At 37.2% G+C, this 20,973-nt stretch overlaps 2 protein-coding genes across 11 annotated transcripts in view; both read right to left on the reverse strand.

Annotated features, from left to right (window-relative positions):
• mcf2l2 (MCF.2 cell line derived transforming sequence-like 2) overlaps positions 1-6,237 on the reverse strand; it is a 105,301-nt gene extending 99,064 nt beyond the window's left edge. For 4 of the 6 annotated variants that reach the window (XM_051672116.1, XM_051672118.1, XM_051672119.1 and 1 more), the window contains exon 1: positions 5,880-6,236. In XM_051672116.1, coding sequence (XP_051528076.1) covers positions 5,880-5,961 — 82 coding nt within the window. In that variant the 5' untranslated portion in view covers positions 5,962-6,236. Of the gene's footprint in view, positions 1-5,879 lie in introns of all 6 variants that reach the window. The other 2 variants (XR_007894701.1, XM_051672120.1) reach the window with 2 other exon arrangements.
• Positions 6,238-10,889: 4,652 nt separating this feature from the next.
• Positions 10,890-20,973, reverse strand: part of LOC127425831 (sodium-driven chloride bicarbonate exchanger-like) — a 71,266-nt gene continuing 61,182 nt past the window's right edge. For 3 of the 5 annotated variants that reach the window (XM_051672122.1, XM_051672126.1, XM_051672123.1), the window contains one exon: positions 10,890-12,401. In XM_051672122.1, the coding sequence (XP_051528082.1) occupies positions 12,323-12,401 (79 nt within the window). In that variant the 3' untranslated portion in view covers positions 10,890-12,322. Of the gene's footprint in view, positions 12,402-17,699; positions 17,737-20,973 lie in introns of all 5 variants that reach the window. The other 2 variants (XM_051672125.1, XM_051672124.1) reach the window with 2 other exon arrangements.

Here is a 20,973-nt window from a genome sequence, read left to right on the forward strand (position 1 = left end):
AATGCCCTAGCAACCACACAGCAACATGCTAAAAAACACTCAGAGTACCTTATCAACATGGCAGTGACTTCTGCACGGGCAAGCACCACTGGCATACAAAACACACAATTTTAGTTGTTTCACCTGAGCATAAACTATTAAGCTAAGTTCATTATTACTTATCAGACTAAATGGATGGATAAATAGTAGATAGTGTCTTAAGAGAGCATGTGTGTTTTTGTGTCTTTAGAATATTCTTTACACTGTGGAATTTTCAGATAATCTCTGGGTGTTAAAAACAGCATCTGTTGTAATCTCATTACTGGAATCTATTTTAGGAGGATCTCAATGTGTTGTATACCTGCTATGGATGTTACCCTACTATCACACTCATATACTGTACAGTATAACCTGCTGAAAAGGCCAGCTTAACCAGCATGCAATTTCCATACTGGTTAATGCTTGGTTGATACTGGTTTAGATCAGTGGTTCTTAACTTTTTTGACCCATTGACCAAGACAACATTTGTACATTTTCACCAGATAGAGAAATATGATGTCAGTAATCTTAATTTTTTTTTTTGTTTTGTTTTGTTTTTTTGAGTAGTGTTTTTTGACATTTTCATTTTTTTTAAGTTTTCATTTTATTTTATTTTATTTTATTTTTTTTATTTGGAATGCCCAGTTCCCACTACTTAGTAGGTCCTCATGGTGGTGCGGTTACCCACCTCAATCTGGGTGGCTTAAGACAAGTCTCAGTTGCCACCACTTCTGAGATAATCAATCCACACATTTTATCACGTGGCTCGCTGTGCATGACACCACGGAGACTCACAGCATGTGGAGGCTCATGCTACTCTCTGCAATCCATGCACAACTAACCATGCGCCCCATTGAGAGTGAGAACCCCTAATCATGGCCACGAGGAGGATAACCCATGTGACTCTACCCTCCATAGCAACTGGGCCAATTTGGTTGCTTAGGAGACCTGGCTGAAGTCACTCAGCACACCCTGGATTCGAACTCATGACTCCAGGGGTGGTAGTCACTAAGTTTTCATTTTAATAAATAGTCCATGTGTCCTATTCTAAGTCTTCTGAAAGAATACAACAGGTTTTGGTAAGAAACATCACAAAATATAAGTAATTTTTTTGTGAAAATCTTGACATTAGTTGTGCATTTATGAGCGCTATGAGAGAAGCTCTTTCACAGCAATGGACTTCAAGATTTTCACTGAAAAATTATTTAAATTTCTCAAAAAAACCTGTCATATGCCTTCAAAAGAATTGGGATATGATGCATGAATCACATGGACTACTTTGAACTATCAACTTCTATGAAACGACAAACCGGAATCCTCATTAAAAATTGTCCTTTTGTGTTTCAGGTATGAAGAAAGAAAGTCATACATGTTTGGAACAACTTGGGGGCAGTGTTAATTTTTATTCAGTTTTTTGTTTAAGTCTTTTGTTGGAAAGGTCTTTTAAATGTGGTCAATATTTAATCATGTCATATTCATTTTTGTTTTTTATTATTATTAAAAAAAAAAATCTCTGACAAAAATGCCATATAACTTAAGTCAATGAAAATTGATGACAATGTGCAAAATTACAAAAATGTGTGTCAAACTACAATCAAATATGTGATCAAACTTTAATCAAATATTCAAACATTTTGAGTACTCAAAATCAAAATGTATACTAATTTATTCATTTAGAAATGTAACAAACATATATAAGATACAACAAAATACAATGTGAAAACTGTCCTTGTTAAAACCTGAGTTCCTGAAATAATGGTATATAATGAACACTGAAGTATTAGCTACTTTTTAGAAGTTCTGCATCCTTTATGCTTTAGAGACTCTTATAAATGTTCATGTTTTATGCATTCTGACTAGCATGTAACATAGTTCAAGTTCACCTGTTCATTTGTTTTATTGTCAGTGCAGATGTTAGTTGTAATATAAAATATATGTTGTTGATATAGTGATTATTCTCATGTATAAATATGATGTGTCTGAGTGAGGAAATGTACCCGTTTTTAAAGCGGTTCATTTATCCGGTGTTCAGATCTTTCTGTTCACACAGCTCAAGTGGGGAAATCCCCAACATACTGGATTATTGGATTAGATTTATTCTTTCTAGATGTTTCCACTTTTTCCACTGTTTTTGCACTGTTAATAGCTTGCATTATTATAATTTTTCTTTTGAGTTTTTTCATCAACAATATATGTTTGAAATTAACTCTTCATGAGGGTGAGTAAATTATGACAGAATTTTCATTTTTGGGTGAACTATTCCTTTAAATCATTCTCTTCCTCACTCTATAGGAGCCAGTATCTGTGAGAAAGCTTGCAAAACACTCTTCACTACAGTGCAGGAAGGATAAGAGGGGTAATTTCATAAAGTGAGAGAGTTTCAAAAGGTTTAGTAAATGAAAATCGAATGGTTTCCATTAGCTGAGAAAACGCTTTTAACTGTGCATACAGCTAACATATAGCAGCTGTGTTACTCAAATCACTAAAAAATAAATCTCATACTGAGCCCATGTTACAACATATATCTTAAGCCTCTACTTTAGCAGTAATGAGAGAAAAATTTATAACAACAGACAAAAACATTTTTAACCCTCACTTACGTACTGTACACATCATAGTCTGAATAGCAAAGTTACTTCTTACACAATTTCCTATCTATCCTATTTAGTGACTATGTGAACTCACTAAAGGGAACTCTGACATCAGTTTGTGTGCAGTGGACACGTCCAAACAGGAAAAAGTAAATTAATAAAGACATCTGTTTTGTCTTTAGATTTGGAAAGAGAACTTCCTCTGTCTTGGAATAAAATCTGTTCGTTTCCTATGTAAAAATCCGTTTTAAAACAAAACTATGGCAGGAAGAACAAAGATTTGCATGACCTCTGTACATTAGAACCCTAGACAACAGTCTTGTCAATAACCAAAATTACAGAATATTGATTGACATTAAAGGTCAGCACGGAAGCTTTTAGGAAGATATAACACTATAACAGAGATTTTATACAGATGAGCTCACAAAACCAGCTGGAGGTGAGGGTGGGGAGGGGTTGGTGTGGAGACAGGGAAGGAAGTACAATGACCTTCCAATTGTTCACTATTTTGGATTTGCTGTGGAGCGTCACTGCTCACTGCTGCTGTTTTATTGTGAGTCCAAGTCTTTGGAGATCCTGTCACGTTAATAGTGATTTGGAATGAAGCCTGTTTCCAAGATTTGGGTCTGTTTATAGAATTATGTTTATAGTTTATGTCACAATCCCCAATGCAGTCTGGGACTAAGTAAAGACATATATTTTTTTGCATACAAAAATGAAGGCTAGAATTCATCCCATAAAACATCAAACAGTATGTAATAAACAAATGTAATAAATAATTGCTGTTCTTTTATTCAATTACTTCAAAAGTTTCTTCAAAAGCATTACAATACTTGTTCTCTATTTACTGAATACTGCACAGTATGTATACTGCTTTTTTTAGTAATATGTGAAACAGAACATTTTACACAGTGATTAACACTTTTAAACATAATACGCAATTCCGAACATGACTTATACATTAAAAGGAAAGTTTACCCAAAAATTACAATTCTCTAATCATTTACTCACCCTCATGCCATCCCAGATGTGTATGACTTTCTTTCTTCTGCTGAACACAAAAGAAGATTTTTAGAAGAACATTTCAGCTCTGTAGCTCCATAAAATGCAAGTGAATAGATACCAACAGTTTGAATCTCCAAAAAGCATATAAAGGCAGCATAAAATTAATCCATACGACTCCAGTGGTTTAATCCATATCTTCAGAAGAGATATGATAGGTGTGGGTGAGAAACAGATACATTTTTAAGTCCTTGTTTTACTATAAATCTCCACTTTCACATTGTTCTTCTTTTGTTTGTGGTGATTCGCATTCTTTGTGCATATCGCCACCTACTGTGCAGGGATGAGAATGTATAGTAAAAAAGGACTTAACTATTGATCTGTTGCTCACTTATCTTGCCTATGTTTCTATCATATCGCTTCTGAAGACATGGATTTAACCACTGTAGTTGTGTGGATTATTTTTATGCTGCCTTTATATGCTTTTTGGACCTTCACAGTTCTGGCCACCATTCACTTGCATAGTATGAGCCTACAGAGCTGAAATATTCTTCTATAAATCTTAATTTGTTTCAGCGGAGGAAAGAAAGTCATACAACTCTGAGATGGCATGAGGGTGAGTAAATGATGAAAGAATTTTATTTTTGTGTTAACTATCCCTTTAAGTCAAGATGATTAAGTGCGTGTGTCTAAGTCCGAGACTGTGTTTGTGTGTGTTATGCCTGTGCCAGTGCCAGTGACCAGTACGTAGCCTGTTTGTGTTAATCCCTTTATCCTGATTAGTTTAGGATGATTGAATAGTTTTGTTTTTTTAAAACAACTTTTAAACAACAGTGAAGTCAGACTTGCTGTCTGATAAAAAGCACAGACTCATAGTGTGAGGTGTATGTTTAAAAAGCAAAACAAATGATCAGCACATCTCGCATAACTACAATATGTTGTAAAAATGCATAAATAAAAACAATAAATACAGACTTTCATAACTGTACTGCAGTGTTATGATGTTGTTATAATATCCCCTTATGGTTTTTGTTTTCCAGTAATGTTGGAGTTCAATAAAGGTAAAAGATCTCATATAAATATAACTGATATTAGCCAGTATATGAAAATGTACAATCTGTTAGGCTAAGATGCTGCTATTATATTGAATGCTTAAAAGATAAGCTCTCTTGCTAAATATTCATGATCTTTATATCCAGAAATGTGCAATACGCATATATGCTTTGAAATTTACAAGTGAATGATGTCATGTTTGACCAATCAAAAAGCAGAACCACTCAGTGTTGAGTCATCTCACTATATTATAGGGCCGGATGGTAACATCTGTGACTCACTCAGACAGAGTGATGCTTTGATTGCTCAGCAAAGAAAAATACAACAGCGTCAACTCTTTTTTTTTTTTATTATTATTCTGCTTTTGTTTGCCCAAAACCCAAGGCATGTTTGAGGGGACTTCCAATAAGTTAAACATTTAATGCAGTCTTTTATAATGTATTTGCATGAAATGCAAAGTCCACCTAAAAGCAGTGAAATAGAAACAAACGGTTAAATCATTGCTCATAGAGAAGCCTACATCTTAAGGCTGAGATTTTAGTTGGTTGAGAGAGCTGAAGCAGCAGCGTGTTATAATGCGGATCATGAACTTACGAAGCAGCGACTGTGTCGTTATAGCATGGAGTGTCTCCATGAATCAATGTAGCGAGCTGCACTGGGCCATCTCAGTTTCCATGGTAACAGTCTTTTATGTCCCCTGAGGGCTACAGCGGAGGCAGCAGCAGTGCCTCTAATGCAGGGCAGAGTGTAGCAGCAGCATGGCACAATAACCTACTCCACTCTCATGCACGGGGAAGCACCTGGATATTTCCGAGCTTTTTATGGGGACAGGAAGATGATAAATATAATGGCTTGGAATAAACACTATTTCAGATACGAGAGGTTGCTCAGGAGATGGATTAAAATTACGCATAATTCTATATGAACCATACTGCACTAGAACGACCTTGGTTTTAATGTGGATTTTGTAGTTACTGCATTTTTCACACTCCGTTTTCTTACAAATTGCTGAGCCAAACTCTTCTGTCACAGGAGTCTAAGACACCCGATTTTAATTATAACTTTTGACGGCAACATACATACAGTATCTAAGTACTCAGCAGAAGAAAGCTCTATCTATCAGTGCAGTCCCCTGCCCCCCGTCACACACACCCCTTTTCCTTCCAGCCCAGAGTCCCCATCATCCTAAGCCCCATTAGTGAATAACCCACTCACCAACATGGGTGATGACACAGTCCACCCTCTGCTGCAGCTCCAGTAGAGACATCTCCTCTTCTTCCTCAAGCCTGCAGAGCATCTCAGGGTGTGAAAATTGGCCTCTCTCCTCTCCTCTCCTCCCTTCTCCTCTCACCGGAGGGCTTCCACACTACACGCTCACAAAGACAGCAGCCACTCTCAGCCCCTGATGGAGACCTCCAATGGAAGACACAAAAGAGAACAGATCCAACTGGAAGATGAAATCTGCCTCCTTTATTCTACAGAGTGGAAGTGCAGGGAGGTTTTTGTGATGTTAATCATTCATTATGAATCTGTGCGTCTGAGTGATGCTAGGTAGACTTTACCCGACTCTATGGCTTCTATCCTAAAGACTGTGTCAAGCACCAGGAAGAGAATCAGAGGGAGGCTACCTGCCTTCAGAAAGATGTGGAGCTCCTTTCTCACAAAACCTGGAACAATGGATTCAATGGAATGGAGCCATATGCATACAGCCTGTATTATAATACTCAAGCAGCACCAAAACTTTTTTAATGTAAAATATTATTCAATAATTATATTTATTAGTAGTAACTAAAATATTACTTTCATAATCATTAAAACAATTTTAAAATATTAATTACAAATAATTTAACAATATTTAATTTACTTTATGTAGTATTATTTTATTATTTGATGGTTTATTTATCAAAAGAAAATGAAAATGTAATATCCTTTCATTTCCAATTTGAATTAAAACTTTATTTGGATTATGCAAGTAAAATCAAATTCTACAATAATATAACCTAAAACATAAGACTTAAAATTAGCCCATAAAATTCCTTATAGTTTCTTTAAATGACAGCTTTGGCATTCCGCCGAGGTTGTTTTCCACATTTTGATTTCAGCTGATGGGCTGCTGTCTTACTTGACGACATTGCCCTTGGGAACCAGATCATCTCCTTGGAAACGCTCAGTGATAGGATGCCATCTGCGTTTCAGCCATAACAGAGCACTTTTACCCACTACTTCTGAGCATACAAGCTTAGCATCAAATAGCATAATGCTCTATATATATATATATATATATATATATATATATATATATATATATATATATATATATATATATATATATATGACACACACACACACACACACACACACACACACACACACACACACTGGCGGCCAAACGTTTGGAATAATGTGCAGATTTTGCTCTTATAGAGAAAAATTGGTACTTTTATTCACCAGAGTGGCATTCAACTGATCACACTGTATAGTCTGGACATTAAAAACGTGAAAAATTACTATTACAATTTTTTTTTTAAATAAATAAAAAAAATTCAGAACTTCTTAAACTACTTTCAGAGTTCTCATAACAAATTTACTCCACATGAAGCAATGACAGCTTTGCAGATCCTTGGCATTCTAGCTGTCAGTTTGTCCAGATACTCAGGTGACATTTCACCCCACACTTCCTGTAGCACTTGCCATAGATGTGGCTGTGTTTTCTTTGCAATTCTTCCCAAAAGGCCTACACCCCTGAGTCTTCTCTTTACTGTTGTAAATTAAACTGGTGTTGAGTGGGTAGAATTCAGTGAAGCTGTCAGCTGAGGACATGTGAGGCATATATTTCTCAAACTAGAGACTCTGATGTACTTATCCTCTTGTTTAGTTGTATATCTGGCCTTCCACATCTCTTTCTGTCCTTGTTAGAGCCAGTTGTCTTAGTGTTTGAAGACTTTAGTGTACACCTTTGTATGAAATCTTCAGTTTTTGGGCAATTTCAATTTCATTGCCTTCAGTCCTCAAAACAATGATTGACTGATGAGTTTCTAGAGAAAGCAGTTTCTTTTTTTTTTTTTGCCATTTTTGACCTAATATTGACCTTAAGACATGCCAGTCTATTGCACACTGTGGCAACTCAAAAACAAACAAAAAGACAATGTTAAGCTTCATTTAACAAACCAAATATCTTTCAACAGTGTTTGATATAATGGCAAGTGATTTTCTAATACCAAATTAGCAATTTAGCATGATTACTCAAGGATAAGGTATCGGATTGATGGCTGCTGCAAATGGGGCCTGTCTAGATTTTATAAAAAAATTACTTTTTTCAAACAATGATGGTGCTGTTTTTTACATCAGTAATGTCCTTACTATACTTTGTGATCAGCTGAATGACAGTTTGGTGAATGAAAGTACCAATTTCCTTCTGAAACAGCAAAATCTGTACATTATCTCAAACTTTTGGCCGCCAGTGTATATCTATCTATATCTATATCTATATCTATATATATATATATATATATATTCTAAATTCATTCTTGTTCACCACTGTCTCTCACCTTCCTCTCTACTTGTGCTTCTATTGTACTCTTTTTTGCAAGTCGCTTTGGATAAAAGCATCAGCGAAATTAATAAATGTAAATGTAAATAACGCGGCGTCCCACATACATTCTATTGACGGTACACTGGCGAGGAGACAAGAGGCGTTTTTTTAATGGACGTCTATGGAGAAGATGCTTCACTACGCCAAATAAACTACTTTTGTGAGAAAACAGCTCATCATTTAATGAACTGACCGCCTGTCCGCTAATCTTCAACATGTTTTACACTAAACAATCCTTTTGGAGTGAACTTTATGTGGAACTTACTACGATAAAATTGCAGAGAAAACACGGACAATTTTGCGGCAGGCAAGTGTCAGTTTACGGCTTTCCCAAATTCATTTGTATGGTATCCGCAAACGGTGACGTACTGTCGTAACACGATAGTTGACCGTTACGCTCTCTCTTATGGTAAAAACGCGGTGGTTGTTATATAGGTGTAGAAGATATCTGGCCATAACGTCTAATGTAAATGTATTATATACATTTTTACATATTAATTATGTTTAAGTGTTGATTTTGTTTTTACCTTGACACATACATTTATTTTATATAACACAGTCACGTAAAATATAGCTACTAAACAGCGTTATCTACTTAAATAATTAGATTAAACCAGACGATTTTAAACTGAAAAGTTGGCTCAAGTATAGAAAGAGATAGTTTCAAGAGAAAATGCTACTAAAAAAATAACTTGGGTCTTAGGTCATTGCAAAATGTTGACCTACTAAAGTTTCACCGGCAGATGGAGATGCAGGTCCATTTCCTTCACGACCAGCAAATGCATTCCTGTACTACAGCGCCTCCTGCTGGACACTAGCAGCACGCTATTCATAGCAAGAGCGCAATCTGTTGGACATATTGAATGTCACAAAGCAAACGCTTTGACCCGAAATACCGATGCCTTGTGGTTTGTGATTTTACGGTTCAAAGTGAAAAAAAAACCCCCAAAAAAAAAATAAAATAAAAGAAAACATATATATTTAACGTCAAGATCGGTGGTTTAAGTGTCTCACCACTCTCGTGCATATTTGCTTGCTGTAGCCTAATATTAATATGAGTAGCCTACTGGCATTTGTGTAAATAACAATAATTAACCATTTATTCATCTGGAAGGTTTTGTATGGAGTGTGAACATTTACAGTTGGTAGTAGATGTCATTAAAATATTTAGTTTTGAATGCAGGGGTTAAATTGAGATTTTGGAGGAAGGTAATCTCAAAATGGTGTGGTTGCTGTTATAACATCCATTCAATTAAAAATATGCATGTCTTAATATGTATACAGTATATTCATAGGCATTTGCCTATTTCATGGAATATAATTTTGTTCTCTCAGATGAATCTCTTTGACTGGGATTCATCTGGGGGTGCCCCTAACATTAAGATGAGGCCTTCATTGTGAAACTGCTTATCAGTGTACTGCATGACCTCAAATTCAAATAGTGATTTCTATAGCTTCTGGCCTCAGTGACGGTATTACTATTTTAATTATAAATCTCAACTTTCACTTTAATTTTCTTCTTTTTCTATTTTTGGCAATTCGCATTCTTTGTGCATATTGCCACATACTGGGCAGGGAGAAGAATTTATAGTAAATAAGGACTTAAAGGTGAACTCAGTAATTTTTTTTATATGTCATCTTAGGTTTACACTGACACCTAGAGGCACGGATGCAGCATCATTCAAATGCAATCGTTTTCAGATATCGATGTCATTGTAGAAATTCGCAATTCACAGTCAGCCAGGATTCATTTAATCCCTGAGTGAAAGTGTCTAATAACAGGGTGGTTACTGAGATTAGGCGAGTAGTATTCGGCTGGTCATGTGATTCTAAAATGGCAGCCCCCATGAGGGGACCCTCTTCAGGTAGAATTAAACAGCTTTTATAAGGTTGCTGATATGACAGAAGTCTTCATCTCATGTGGGTGCTTATGATTTTATACATGGGTCTCAAAATTACAACTGATTTCTTTAGAACTATAACTTTTAAAATTAGGTAAAAATTACTGAGTGCACCTTTAAATATTGATCTGTTTCTCATCCACTCCTATCATATCGCTTCTGAAGATATGGAGTTAACTACCGGAGTCATATGGATTACTTTTATGCTGCCTTTATATGCTTTTTGGACCTTCAAAGTTCTGGCCACCATTCACTTGCATTGTATGGACCTTCAGAGCTGAAATTATCTTCTAAAAATCTTTGTTTGTGTTCTGCAGAAGAAAGAAAGTCATACACATCTGGTATGGCATGAGGGTGAATAAATGATGAAATAATTTTTATTTTTGGAACCCTTTAAGGTCAGTCGGACCATGGGCAAAAATAAGAGGAACTAATTTTGCCATCAAACCTCAAATGAAAATTAAATTAGAAACTCCTCATTTAAAGATTTCTTGCATGGAACAGCCAATTAAAAGAGCTTTTGCCAAATACTCTGAACAGTGTTCATTAATTCAGAATGCATTACACATACACATACTTACTATGACAACTATCTGATGATTTGAACTCATCATTCTAGTATACTTTAATGCCATTTTAGGCATTGATCAAATATTTATTCCTTTATTATCAAATCCACTGTAAATATAAACCAGTTATAAAAACTTGTAAAAAATACACCTTAATTGTCAGTTTATTTGCAGTCACATTTAATCTGATAAAAATGTCTCACAGTTGTAGTGATACAATTTAATAAACAACAGAAGTTTTTTTTCAGGAAGTAATGCTTATTTTACAGTGATATTAACAAAACTTCAAACTTATCATACATAGATGTGTGTGTCTGTCAAATGCGAGTGTAATTTTGTCAACAAACACTGTAATAACACTGACATTAACATGAAAACATTAATCCCCACTCCCCACCCCCACCCACTCTATACATATTTAAATCTATCCATACATTAAATAACTTTGTTATTTAATATTATACACATAGACAAGATACATAATCGCATGTACGTGTGTTGATGATAAATGTCAGATTTGTTTCTGGTAAGTACATGGTATAATGCCCCTCTTATGAAAAGGATTATTATTGCATTTCTTGTATGAGTTTTGTATTATCGGCAGTTATATAACCAGTTCATTTGGGTCATGAGGTCTTTTCACAGCTTGGAATTGAGTCTTGTAGAGGAGACAGATGCGCTGTCACTCAGAAACATTGTGAAGACAGCACTATACAGTTTGAAGCATTTTAACAAAATATATATTTACTATTATTTGCTTGGTTAAGTGCTACACAGAATGTTTCAAACATGAGATAAAGCTTTTTATAAATCATTTTCAACAACAAAAATAATAATAATTCTTAGAGAAGGAGTACAAGAGAATGTTTTGTAGGCTAAAATGAGCACAGTCCTGGCTCATATATTTGTTTTAGTGAAATATTACACTAAAATTCACAAAAAAAAAAAAAAAATTTGTTCATAAAAGTACTTTATAAATATTAGTCATAGTTTGCAAGTAGTAAATGTTAACATCAAGTACCTTATGAAGTGATGTGGAGAACATTTTGACAATTACAAAGACATTTAACAAGCATGATGTGATAAGTTCTGTTTAATATAATTAGGTTTGCATCTTCCATTAGAAACAGCTTTTTAATGAGTATTATGATAATTTAACTATGCCTGCAAATTAATATTTATCATTGATGCATAATAAAAAAGAATGAATTTTATATAATAAACATTATATTCAGGCTATAAGACAAACAATTTCAATAGGATCTACTGTCAAAAAATATAAAACATACAAAATACACTCTACTGTGTTAAAACAAAAGTAATCCTTTTTTTATTTCTATAGGTGAAACTACATTGGACCATTAAACTGGAAAACACACAATCCTACAATCCCCCTGGGCAGCAAATTCGTACACATATTCAAATGCTCAAGACATCTCCACACACACACACACACACACACACACACACACACACACACACACACACAAAACATGTAATGCCTTAACACATACTGGCACACACAACCTAAAGAACAGATGCACACACTGGTGCTTTAAGTGTGGCACAATACAGAGTGTTTTTTCAAATGTGAACTCACAAACTCGTCTCTCTATCCAAATCTGTCTTCTCTTCGTCATCTTGCTCATGTTTCATGGCACCTTCAACAATTGAGCTGCAGAATGCGATACAGAAAGAGATATTAAGATTGTCATAGAAACAGTCTAATTTTGACAGTCGACAATCTGACAAAAAACAGCAACAAGAGTTTGTTCTTGAAGCAAAAGAATACAAACTATTTTGTGTGAGCTCATACTTTATGATCAAAAGTGAAAGCAATAGAGCATGTTTTATGATTTATACATTATTATTGGATTATCAGGCCCCACTGAGTTATAATTATACAAGCAATGACGTTTCAAGCTTGACCTTTGACCTTTCCACAAATCATGCTTTCCCATGCATTTATTATCTTCAATAAATACACACAAACATGCAAAGGAACAAAAAGTTTGAATCGATCCCTAATAAGCCTAAGGTGATGCTAGTTTTGTAAGATAGAAACATCCTTAATACACGGTGGCAAGAAAAATAAACTCAGCAAAAAAACAAACGTCCCTTTTTCAGGACATGTATTTTAAAGATAATTTTGTAAAAATCCAAATAACTTTACAGATCTTTATTGTAAAGGGTTTAAACAATGTTTTCCATGCTTGTTCAATGAACCATAAACAATTAATGAACATGCACCTGTGGAACGGTCATAAAGACTCTAACAGCTTACAGACGGTAGGCAATTAAGGTCACAGTTATAAAAACTTAGGACACTAAAGAGACCTTTCTACTGACTCTGAAAAACACCAAAAGAAAAATTCCCAGGGTCCCTGCTCATCTGCGTGAACATGCCTTAGGCATGCTGCATGGAGGCATGAGGACTGCAGATGTGGCCAGGGCAATAAATTGCAATGTCCGTACTGTGAGACTCCTAAGACAGTGCTACAGGGAGACAGGAAGGACAGCTGATCATCCGCGCAGTGGAAGACCACGTGTAACAACACCTGCACAGGATTGGTACATCCGAATATCACACCTGCGAGACAGGTACAGGATGGCAACAACAACTGCCCAAGTTACACCAGGAACACACAATCCCTCCATCAGTGCTCAGACTGTCCACAATGGGCTGAGAAAGGCTGGACTGAGGGACTGGACTGCTTGTAGGCCTGTTGTAAGGCAGGTCCTTACCAGACATCACCGGCAACAATGTCGCCTATGGGCACAAACCCACCTTCGCTGGACCTGACAGAACTGGCAAAAAGGGCTCTTCACTGATGAGTCGCGGTTTCGTCTCACCAGGGGTGATGGTTGGACTCGCGTTTATCGTCAAAGGAATGAGCGTTACACCGAGGTCTGTACTCTGGAGTGGGATCGATTTGGAGGTAGAGGGTCTGTCATGGTCTGAGGCGGTGTGTCACAGCATCATCGGACTGAGTTTATTGTCATTGCAGGTAATCTCAATGCTGTGCATTACAGGGAAGACATCCTCCTCCCTCATGTGGTACACTTCCTGCAGGTTCATCCTGACATGACCCTCCAGCATGACAATGCCACCAGCCATACTACTCGTTCTGTGCATGATTTCCTGCAAGACAGGAATGTCAGTGTTCTGCCATGGCTAGCAAAGAGCCCGGATCTCAATCCCATTAAGCACGTCTGGGACCTGTTGGATCGGAGGGTGAGGGCGAGGGCCATTCCCCCCAGAAATGTCCGGGAACTTGCAAGTGCCATGGTGGAAGTGTGGGGTAACATGTCACAGCAAGAACTGGCAAATCTGGTGCAGTCCATGAGGAGGAGATGCACTGAAGTACTTAATGCAGCTGGTGGCCACACCAGATACTGACTGATAATTCTGACCCCCTGACCCTTTGTTCAGGGACACATTATTCCATTTCTGTTAGTCACATGTCTGTGAAACTTGTTCAGTTTATGTCTTTGTTGTTGAATCTTTTTATGTTCATACAAATATTTACACATGTTAAGTTTGCTGAAAATAAAAGCAGTTGAAATTGAGAGGACGTTTCTTTTTTTGCTGAGTTTGTGAATTTACTAATGTGAATTAGCTGGTTTTCTGCATTAATTAGTAATAAAATGTGATCTTATCTTCACAATGTGCTTAGGCTAACAACACACAAACAATTATAATATTTCATGTCTTTATTGAACACATCCCATTAATCATTTAAAGTGCTGTGGAAAAAGTATGTGAACCCTTGGATTTAATAACTGAACGATCCTCCTTTGACAGCTATAACTTCAATCAAGTGTTTTTTGGTGGCTGTAGATTAGACCTGCAAAACATTCAGAAGGAATTTTGGACCATTCTTCCTTACAGAACTGCTTCAGCTCAGCCATAATCCTAGAATGTCTGGTGTGAACAGCTCTCTCAAGGTCATTCCACAGCATCTCTATTGGGTTAAGGTCTGTGCTCTGACTGGGCCACTCCAAATGGTGGATTTTATTTTTTTATTTAAGATATTCTGTAGTGGATTTACATCTGTGTTTAGGGTAATTTTCTTGTTGCATCACCCAACTTCATCTGAGCTTCAGCTGGTGCACAGCAACTTCATTCAAGTACAGAATTAATTTTCCCCTTGATGGTCCAGGACCCAAGTGGTCCAGGGCCCAAAAGCAGCCCCAAATCATGATGCTCCCTCCACCGTACTTCAGTGTTGGGATGATGTTTTTATGTTGGTATGCGGTGGCCTTTTTACGGCATATATAGTGCTGCGTATTCTTCCCAAACAATTCAACCTTAGTTTCATCACTCCACAAAACAATTTCCTAGTAGCACTGTGGAGTGTCAAGGTGGTCTTTGGCAAACTTCAGGCATGCCGAAATGTTTTTATTGGAAAGCAGCGGCTTCATTTGTGGTATCCTGCCATGGACAACATGTCCGTTTAATGTTTTCCATATAGTAGACTCATGAACAGAGATGTTAACCAGTTCCAGTGACTCCTTTAAGTCTTTAGCTGTCACTCTAGGGTTCTTTTTTACCTCAAGCATGTTGCGGTGTGCCTTTTGAGTCACCTTGGCTGGACGGCCACTTCTGGGGAGAGTAGCCACAGTACTAAATCATCTCCATTTATATCTCCATTCAACTGTGGAAACATGAATATACAGTGCATCCGGAAAGTATTCACAGCGCTTCCCTTTTTCCACATTTTGTTATGTTACAGCCTTAATTCAAAATGGATTAAATTAATTATTTTCCTCAAAATTCTACAAACAATACCCCATAATGACAACGTGAAAGAAGTTTGTTTGAAATCTTTGCGAATGTATTAAAAATAAAAAAACGGAAAAAAAATCACATGTACATAAGTATTCACAGCCTTTGCTCAATACTTTGTTGAAGCACCTTTGGCACCAATTACAGCCTCAAGTCTTTTTGAGTATGATGCTACAAGCTTGGCACACACACCTATTTTTGGGCAGTTTCTCCCATTCTTCTTTGCAGGACCTCTCAAGCTCCATCAGGTTGGATGGGGAGCATCGGTGCACAGCCATTTTTAGATCTCTCCAGAGATGTTCAATCGGGTTCATGTCTGGGCTCTGGCTGAGCCACTCAAGGACATTCACAGAGTTGTCCCGTAGCCACTCCTTTGTTATCTTGGCTGTGTGCTTTGGGTCGTTGTCCTGTTGGAAGATGAACCTTCACCCCAGTCTGAGGTCCAGAGCGCTCTGGAGCAGGTTTTCATCAAGGATGTCTCTGTACATTGCTGCATTCATCTTTCCCTCGATCCTGACTAGTCTCCTAGATCCTGCTGCTGAAAAACATCCCCACAGCATGATGCTGCCACCACCATGCTTCACTGTAGGGATGGTATTGGCCAGGTGATGAGTGGTACCTGGTTTCCTCCAGACATGATGCTTGCCATTCAGGCCAAAGAGTTCAATCTTTGTTTTTCATGGTCTGAGAGTCCTTCAGGTGCCTTTTAGCAAACACCAGGTGGGCTGTCATGTGCCTTTTACTGAGGAGTGGCTTCCGTCTGGCCACTCTACCATACAGGCCTGATTGGTGGAGTGCTGCAGAGATGGTTGTTCTTCTGGAAGGTTCTCCTCTCTCCACAGAGAAACGCTGGAGCTCTGTCAGAGTGACCATCGGGTTCTTGGTCACCTCCCTGACTAAGGCTCTTCTCCCCCGATCACTTAGTTTGGCTGGGCGTCCAGCTCTAGGAAGAGTCCTGGTGGTTCCAAACTTCTTCCATTTATGGATGATGGAGGCCACTGTGCTCATTGGGACCTTCAATGCTGCAGAAATTTTTCTGTACCCTTCCCCAGATCTGTACCTCGATACAATCCTGTCTCGGAGGTCTACAGACAATTCCTTGGACTTCATGACTTGGTTTGTGCTCTGACATGCACTGTTAACTGTGGGACCTTATATAGACAGGTGTGTGCCTTTCCAAATCATGTCCAATCAACTGAATTTACCACAGGTGGACTCCAATTAAGTTGTAGAAACATCTCAAGGATGATCAGTGGAAACAGGATGCGCCTGAGCTCAATTTTGAGTGTCATGGCAAAGGCTGTGAATACTTATGTACATGTGATTTTCTTTTCTTCTTCTTTTTTTTTTTTTTTTATAAATTTGCAAAGATTTCAAACAAACGTCTTTCACATTGTCATTATGGGGTATTGTTTGTAAAATTTTTAGGAAAATAATGAATTTAATCCATTTTGGAATAAAGCTGTAACATAACAAAATGTGGAAAAAGCGATGCGCTGTGAATACTTTCCGGATGCACTGTATTTGCTCTTCGAGATAACTTTGTAATCCTTTCCAGCTTTATGCAAAGCAACAATTCTTGATCGTAGGTCTTCTAAGATCTCTTTTTTGCAAGGCATTGTCCACTTCAGCAGATGCTTCTTGTGAATAACAAACTCAAAATGTTTGAGTGTTTTTTATAAGTCAAAGTTATTCTAACCCACTCCTCCAATCTCATTTCATTGGATGCCAGGTTTGCCAACTCCTGACTCTAATTAGCTTCTGTTGACGTCATTAGCCTATGGGGTTCACATACTTTTTCCAACCTAGACTGTAAATGTTGAAATGATGTATTCAATATGTACAAACACAATACAATAATTAGTTTTATATTAGTTAAAACCGATTGTGTTTGTTGATTATTGTAATTAGATGAAGATCAAACCAGATTTTAAGACAAATTTATATATAAATGCAGGTAATTCCAAAGGGATCACATACTCTTTCTTGCCACTGTACGTAGTATAAGACTCTATCAAGGAAGACGCAAAGTGAGGGTAGTTTTTCAAGAAGTAGAGAAGGTTAAGTTTAAACACTGAGAAAAGAAATGAACCATTTGCACCAAAAGATTGACGCCAGACACCCACAGCACTAATGTATATACAGTACATTGATCGTGCAAAGAAGGTTTGTGTTGCGTCTTACCTTTGGAAATCAGCATCTGAGACATTAGGAGAGGGAGCTTATGAGTGACAGGGAATGAAAAATTCAGTCATGATGTGAGCCTGATTCACATTTCCATTGTATAGAGAACAGCATGTTTGAGGACTTAACTAAGATTCAGAATGGGATTGCTAATGGAATTTCTATCATGAATTGAAGCCTAACCTTAAAGGATCCTAATGGATTACATCACTCAAAAAAAGGATGTTTGCTGCTTGTTCAGTTTACTTAATTAAAATGATCTAAAGCTACACAGTTCTAGAACATTTAGTCAACTTGTATGCATTGCGTTCTATTGATTTAGATCTGTCAAATGAAAGTTTAATAAATCCTTTTGAGTTGGGACTACATGAATACTTTTTGTGGTGTTAATGTAGCATCGATGAAACTGGGCAGGGAATTTCCATTTCCCAGCATGCTTTGCATTGGGATAGTAAATGAGAAAATTAAGTGTTTGTTTAATGTGTTTTTGTGCAAGGTTAATATAAAGGGGGATACTTGTTAGTGTTTAATATTTTGATATGTTTAGATTTAAAAGAGTTTCTGTTGTGTTGGAATTTTGGGGGTCACCATTGTCATGAAGAGTGGAGCCTGAACTAACACTCAGTACAGGTGATGTCACACTTCAAAGTAATTGCTCACTTCGTTGAGCAAATGCTGTACTAACTATGGTACAGTTACTAAGCTACACTCTCTAGCGCCTCTTTGACTAGCATGCAAACCTTCACTTCTACTAGTTAGTATATAAAGGAAGAAAAGACATTTATTGGAGTAACATGACATTAGTGATGGAAAGATCGGATCATTTTACTGACTTGGATATTTGAGTCTCATTCAGCAAAATGAACAAATCTTTATTCAAGTCATTTCGTTCATTTGAGCAGAATTAAATTAAAATGTTACATTTTCAATAGCCAAATCCCCCTCAACACATCTGCTAATGCAAACTTTGATTATAGTCCCAATAAGGAAGAAATGATAATGTAGCCAAGGACAAATTATGAGAAACAGAAAGATTAGTTCACCTCTGGATTGAATCTTCTTATCTGAGTCATTCGTTCTTTTGTCACATGACAGCCATATACGCTATGCATTGCTCACACAGGAAACAGAAATGATTAGTTCACCTCTCGAGTCATCTGGTCCGAGTCGTTCGTTCTTTTGTCACGTGACAGCCATATATGCTATATACGGCTGTCACGTGACAAAAGAACGAATGACTCGGACCAAAAGCATTGAAAGGTGAACTAATCATTTCTGTTTCCTGTACAGCACCTATGCGGTTTTCATGTAACAACGAACGGAGGTTGCGCAATGCTTATGCACAGCCAACACAAAATGAATGAATCACTCTCTGAGACTGCTTGTTCTTCTGAGTCACATAAAAGATTCGTTCAAAATGAACAAATCATTCATGAACAACCCATCACTAATTGACATGTCTAATTTTGTTGGGTTTACCCAATTCAACTAGGTTATTTCTACACAAAATGTTTGTGTTGACATTATAGTAATTTTAAGTTTAAAAAACTAATTTCAAACATGTGGAACCACTGTCCATGATTGAATAAAGCTTCTCAGATAGCAAGGAGACGTTGATTCAAGCATGCAAGCCTGCAGTGGCGCTGCGTGTGCCATACTGTGTAAATTATACAGAAGGTGAACAGATGTTTAAAATTGTCATTACCAGTGTTGGGGGTAATGTGTTACAAGTAACGTGTGTTATGTAATCAGATTACTTTGAGTAACGAGTAAAGTAACGCAATTTTTTATTTTTTTATTTTAGACCTTAATATCGGAGTTACTTTTTAAATAAAATACTTTTTAAATAGCGCGTTGCTTTTGTACACCTCTACTTTCCATGTATTGTGAGTAATCAGGAGTAAAAGTGTGCAAACTTCGGGGAGGAGATGTAGTGCATGATGGGCATTGTAGTTCTATCGAGTGTGAGGCCAGAGACTATTCAGCAGAGATGAGTCACTTCTATTTAAATTAATGGGAGAAATTGGAATGCCCAGCCAAGAAGCTCTAGCACCCAGCAGTCAATGGATGTAGAAAGGAAGTCTGGCCTTGCAGGTAAACGAGCAAATCACCTTTTAGATACAGACATTGCCTGTGAATCAACTTGCTAACACACGAGCATTAGCTATACAAGCCAGGAAAATTGCATGTTTTAGCGTAATGAAGTCAACACTCAGTTGAGTGAAATGCGATTGATTCATGTGTTAATACACACTGCATTAAAAAAATAAGTAAACGTGTTTAGGCAGAGGGATTATAAGACAAGTCTTCCACTGGCCATGACATGATACACAGGGTGAAATACTCGCTCAATTCACTGACTTATGTGCTGAACTGCTCCATGTTACAGCTCCCCGTAACTGGGAGAATGGGATGAGAAAAGCTGACTATGGATCAGTGGCTCTGAGCAACATTCCACATCGACTGTGTACGCAGAGAAAATATCACAGTCTGAGCTGGACATTCCCTTCTGCCTGGTGCATGCACGTGTCCCTCTCTCTCCCTCTTGTGTTTTGCAGGTGCCACGTGGAGAAACACAGCTCTATTGCCAGGACGACTTTTTTATTTCTCCACCCAGCTAAGCACCAGTCAGTCTAGTTTTTGATTATTCTTCTCCCTCATGAGTTTTGATTTTTGTACTTTGCATTTTATTAGTTTATTAAATAAAAGCCCTATTCTGCCTTCCTGCACTTGGGTCCTTCTCTCAGCACCATGTACCGTGACAGTAAATCCACCCCAAAGAGGCTCAAATACGGAAGTCATTGGTATTCTTTGTGTATTGTAATGCCAAATATCTCAAGATAATGTTTGATATACTTTAGGGTGGAGTTAAACTAGTATAAGCTTATTTCTGTTTAATTCTTGAATTTATATTTGTGAGACTTGATTTTATTATGGCCCACTGTTAATGCCTTTTCTTTACCTTTAGGGAGGCACTCCTCAACAGAGCCACATCACTGAATAATAAAGGCTTTCTCATCACTGAGCCTGTTTCATGCACACCAATATGTTGATTACTCTCTAAAATCAGCTTATTTAAAAATGAAGGCAAGAAATCTGCGTTTACATGACATCTGAAATTGCGGTGTTCTCTGCTTTTGACATCAAACTGTGAAGAGACATGCGCTCAACACGTGCGCACATTGGATGAGCTGGTATGAACACTGGGTGAGGTATTTACATGGCGTGCAAAACCGGCATAATGGGCAAAAATCTACCTGTGTCAATTAAGTTA

Source organism: Myxocyprinus asiaticus, chromosome 35, assembly GCF_019703515.2.
Source record: "Myxocyprinus asiaticus isolate MX2 ecotype Aquarium Trade chromosome 35, UBuf_Myxa_2, whole genome shotgun sequence".
NCBI classification, from domain to species: domain Eukaryota; kingdom Metazoa; phylum Chordata; class Actinopteri; order Cypriniformes; family Catostomidae; genus Myxocyprinus; species Myxocyprinus asiaticus.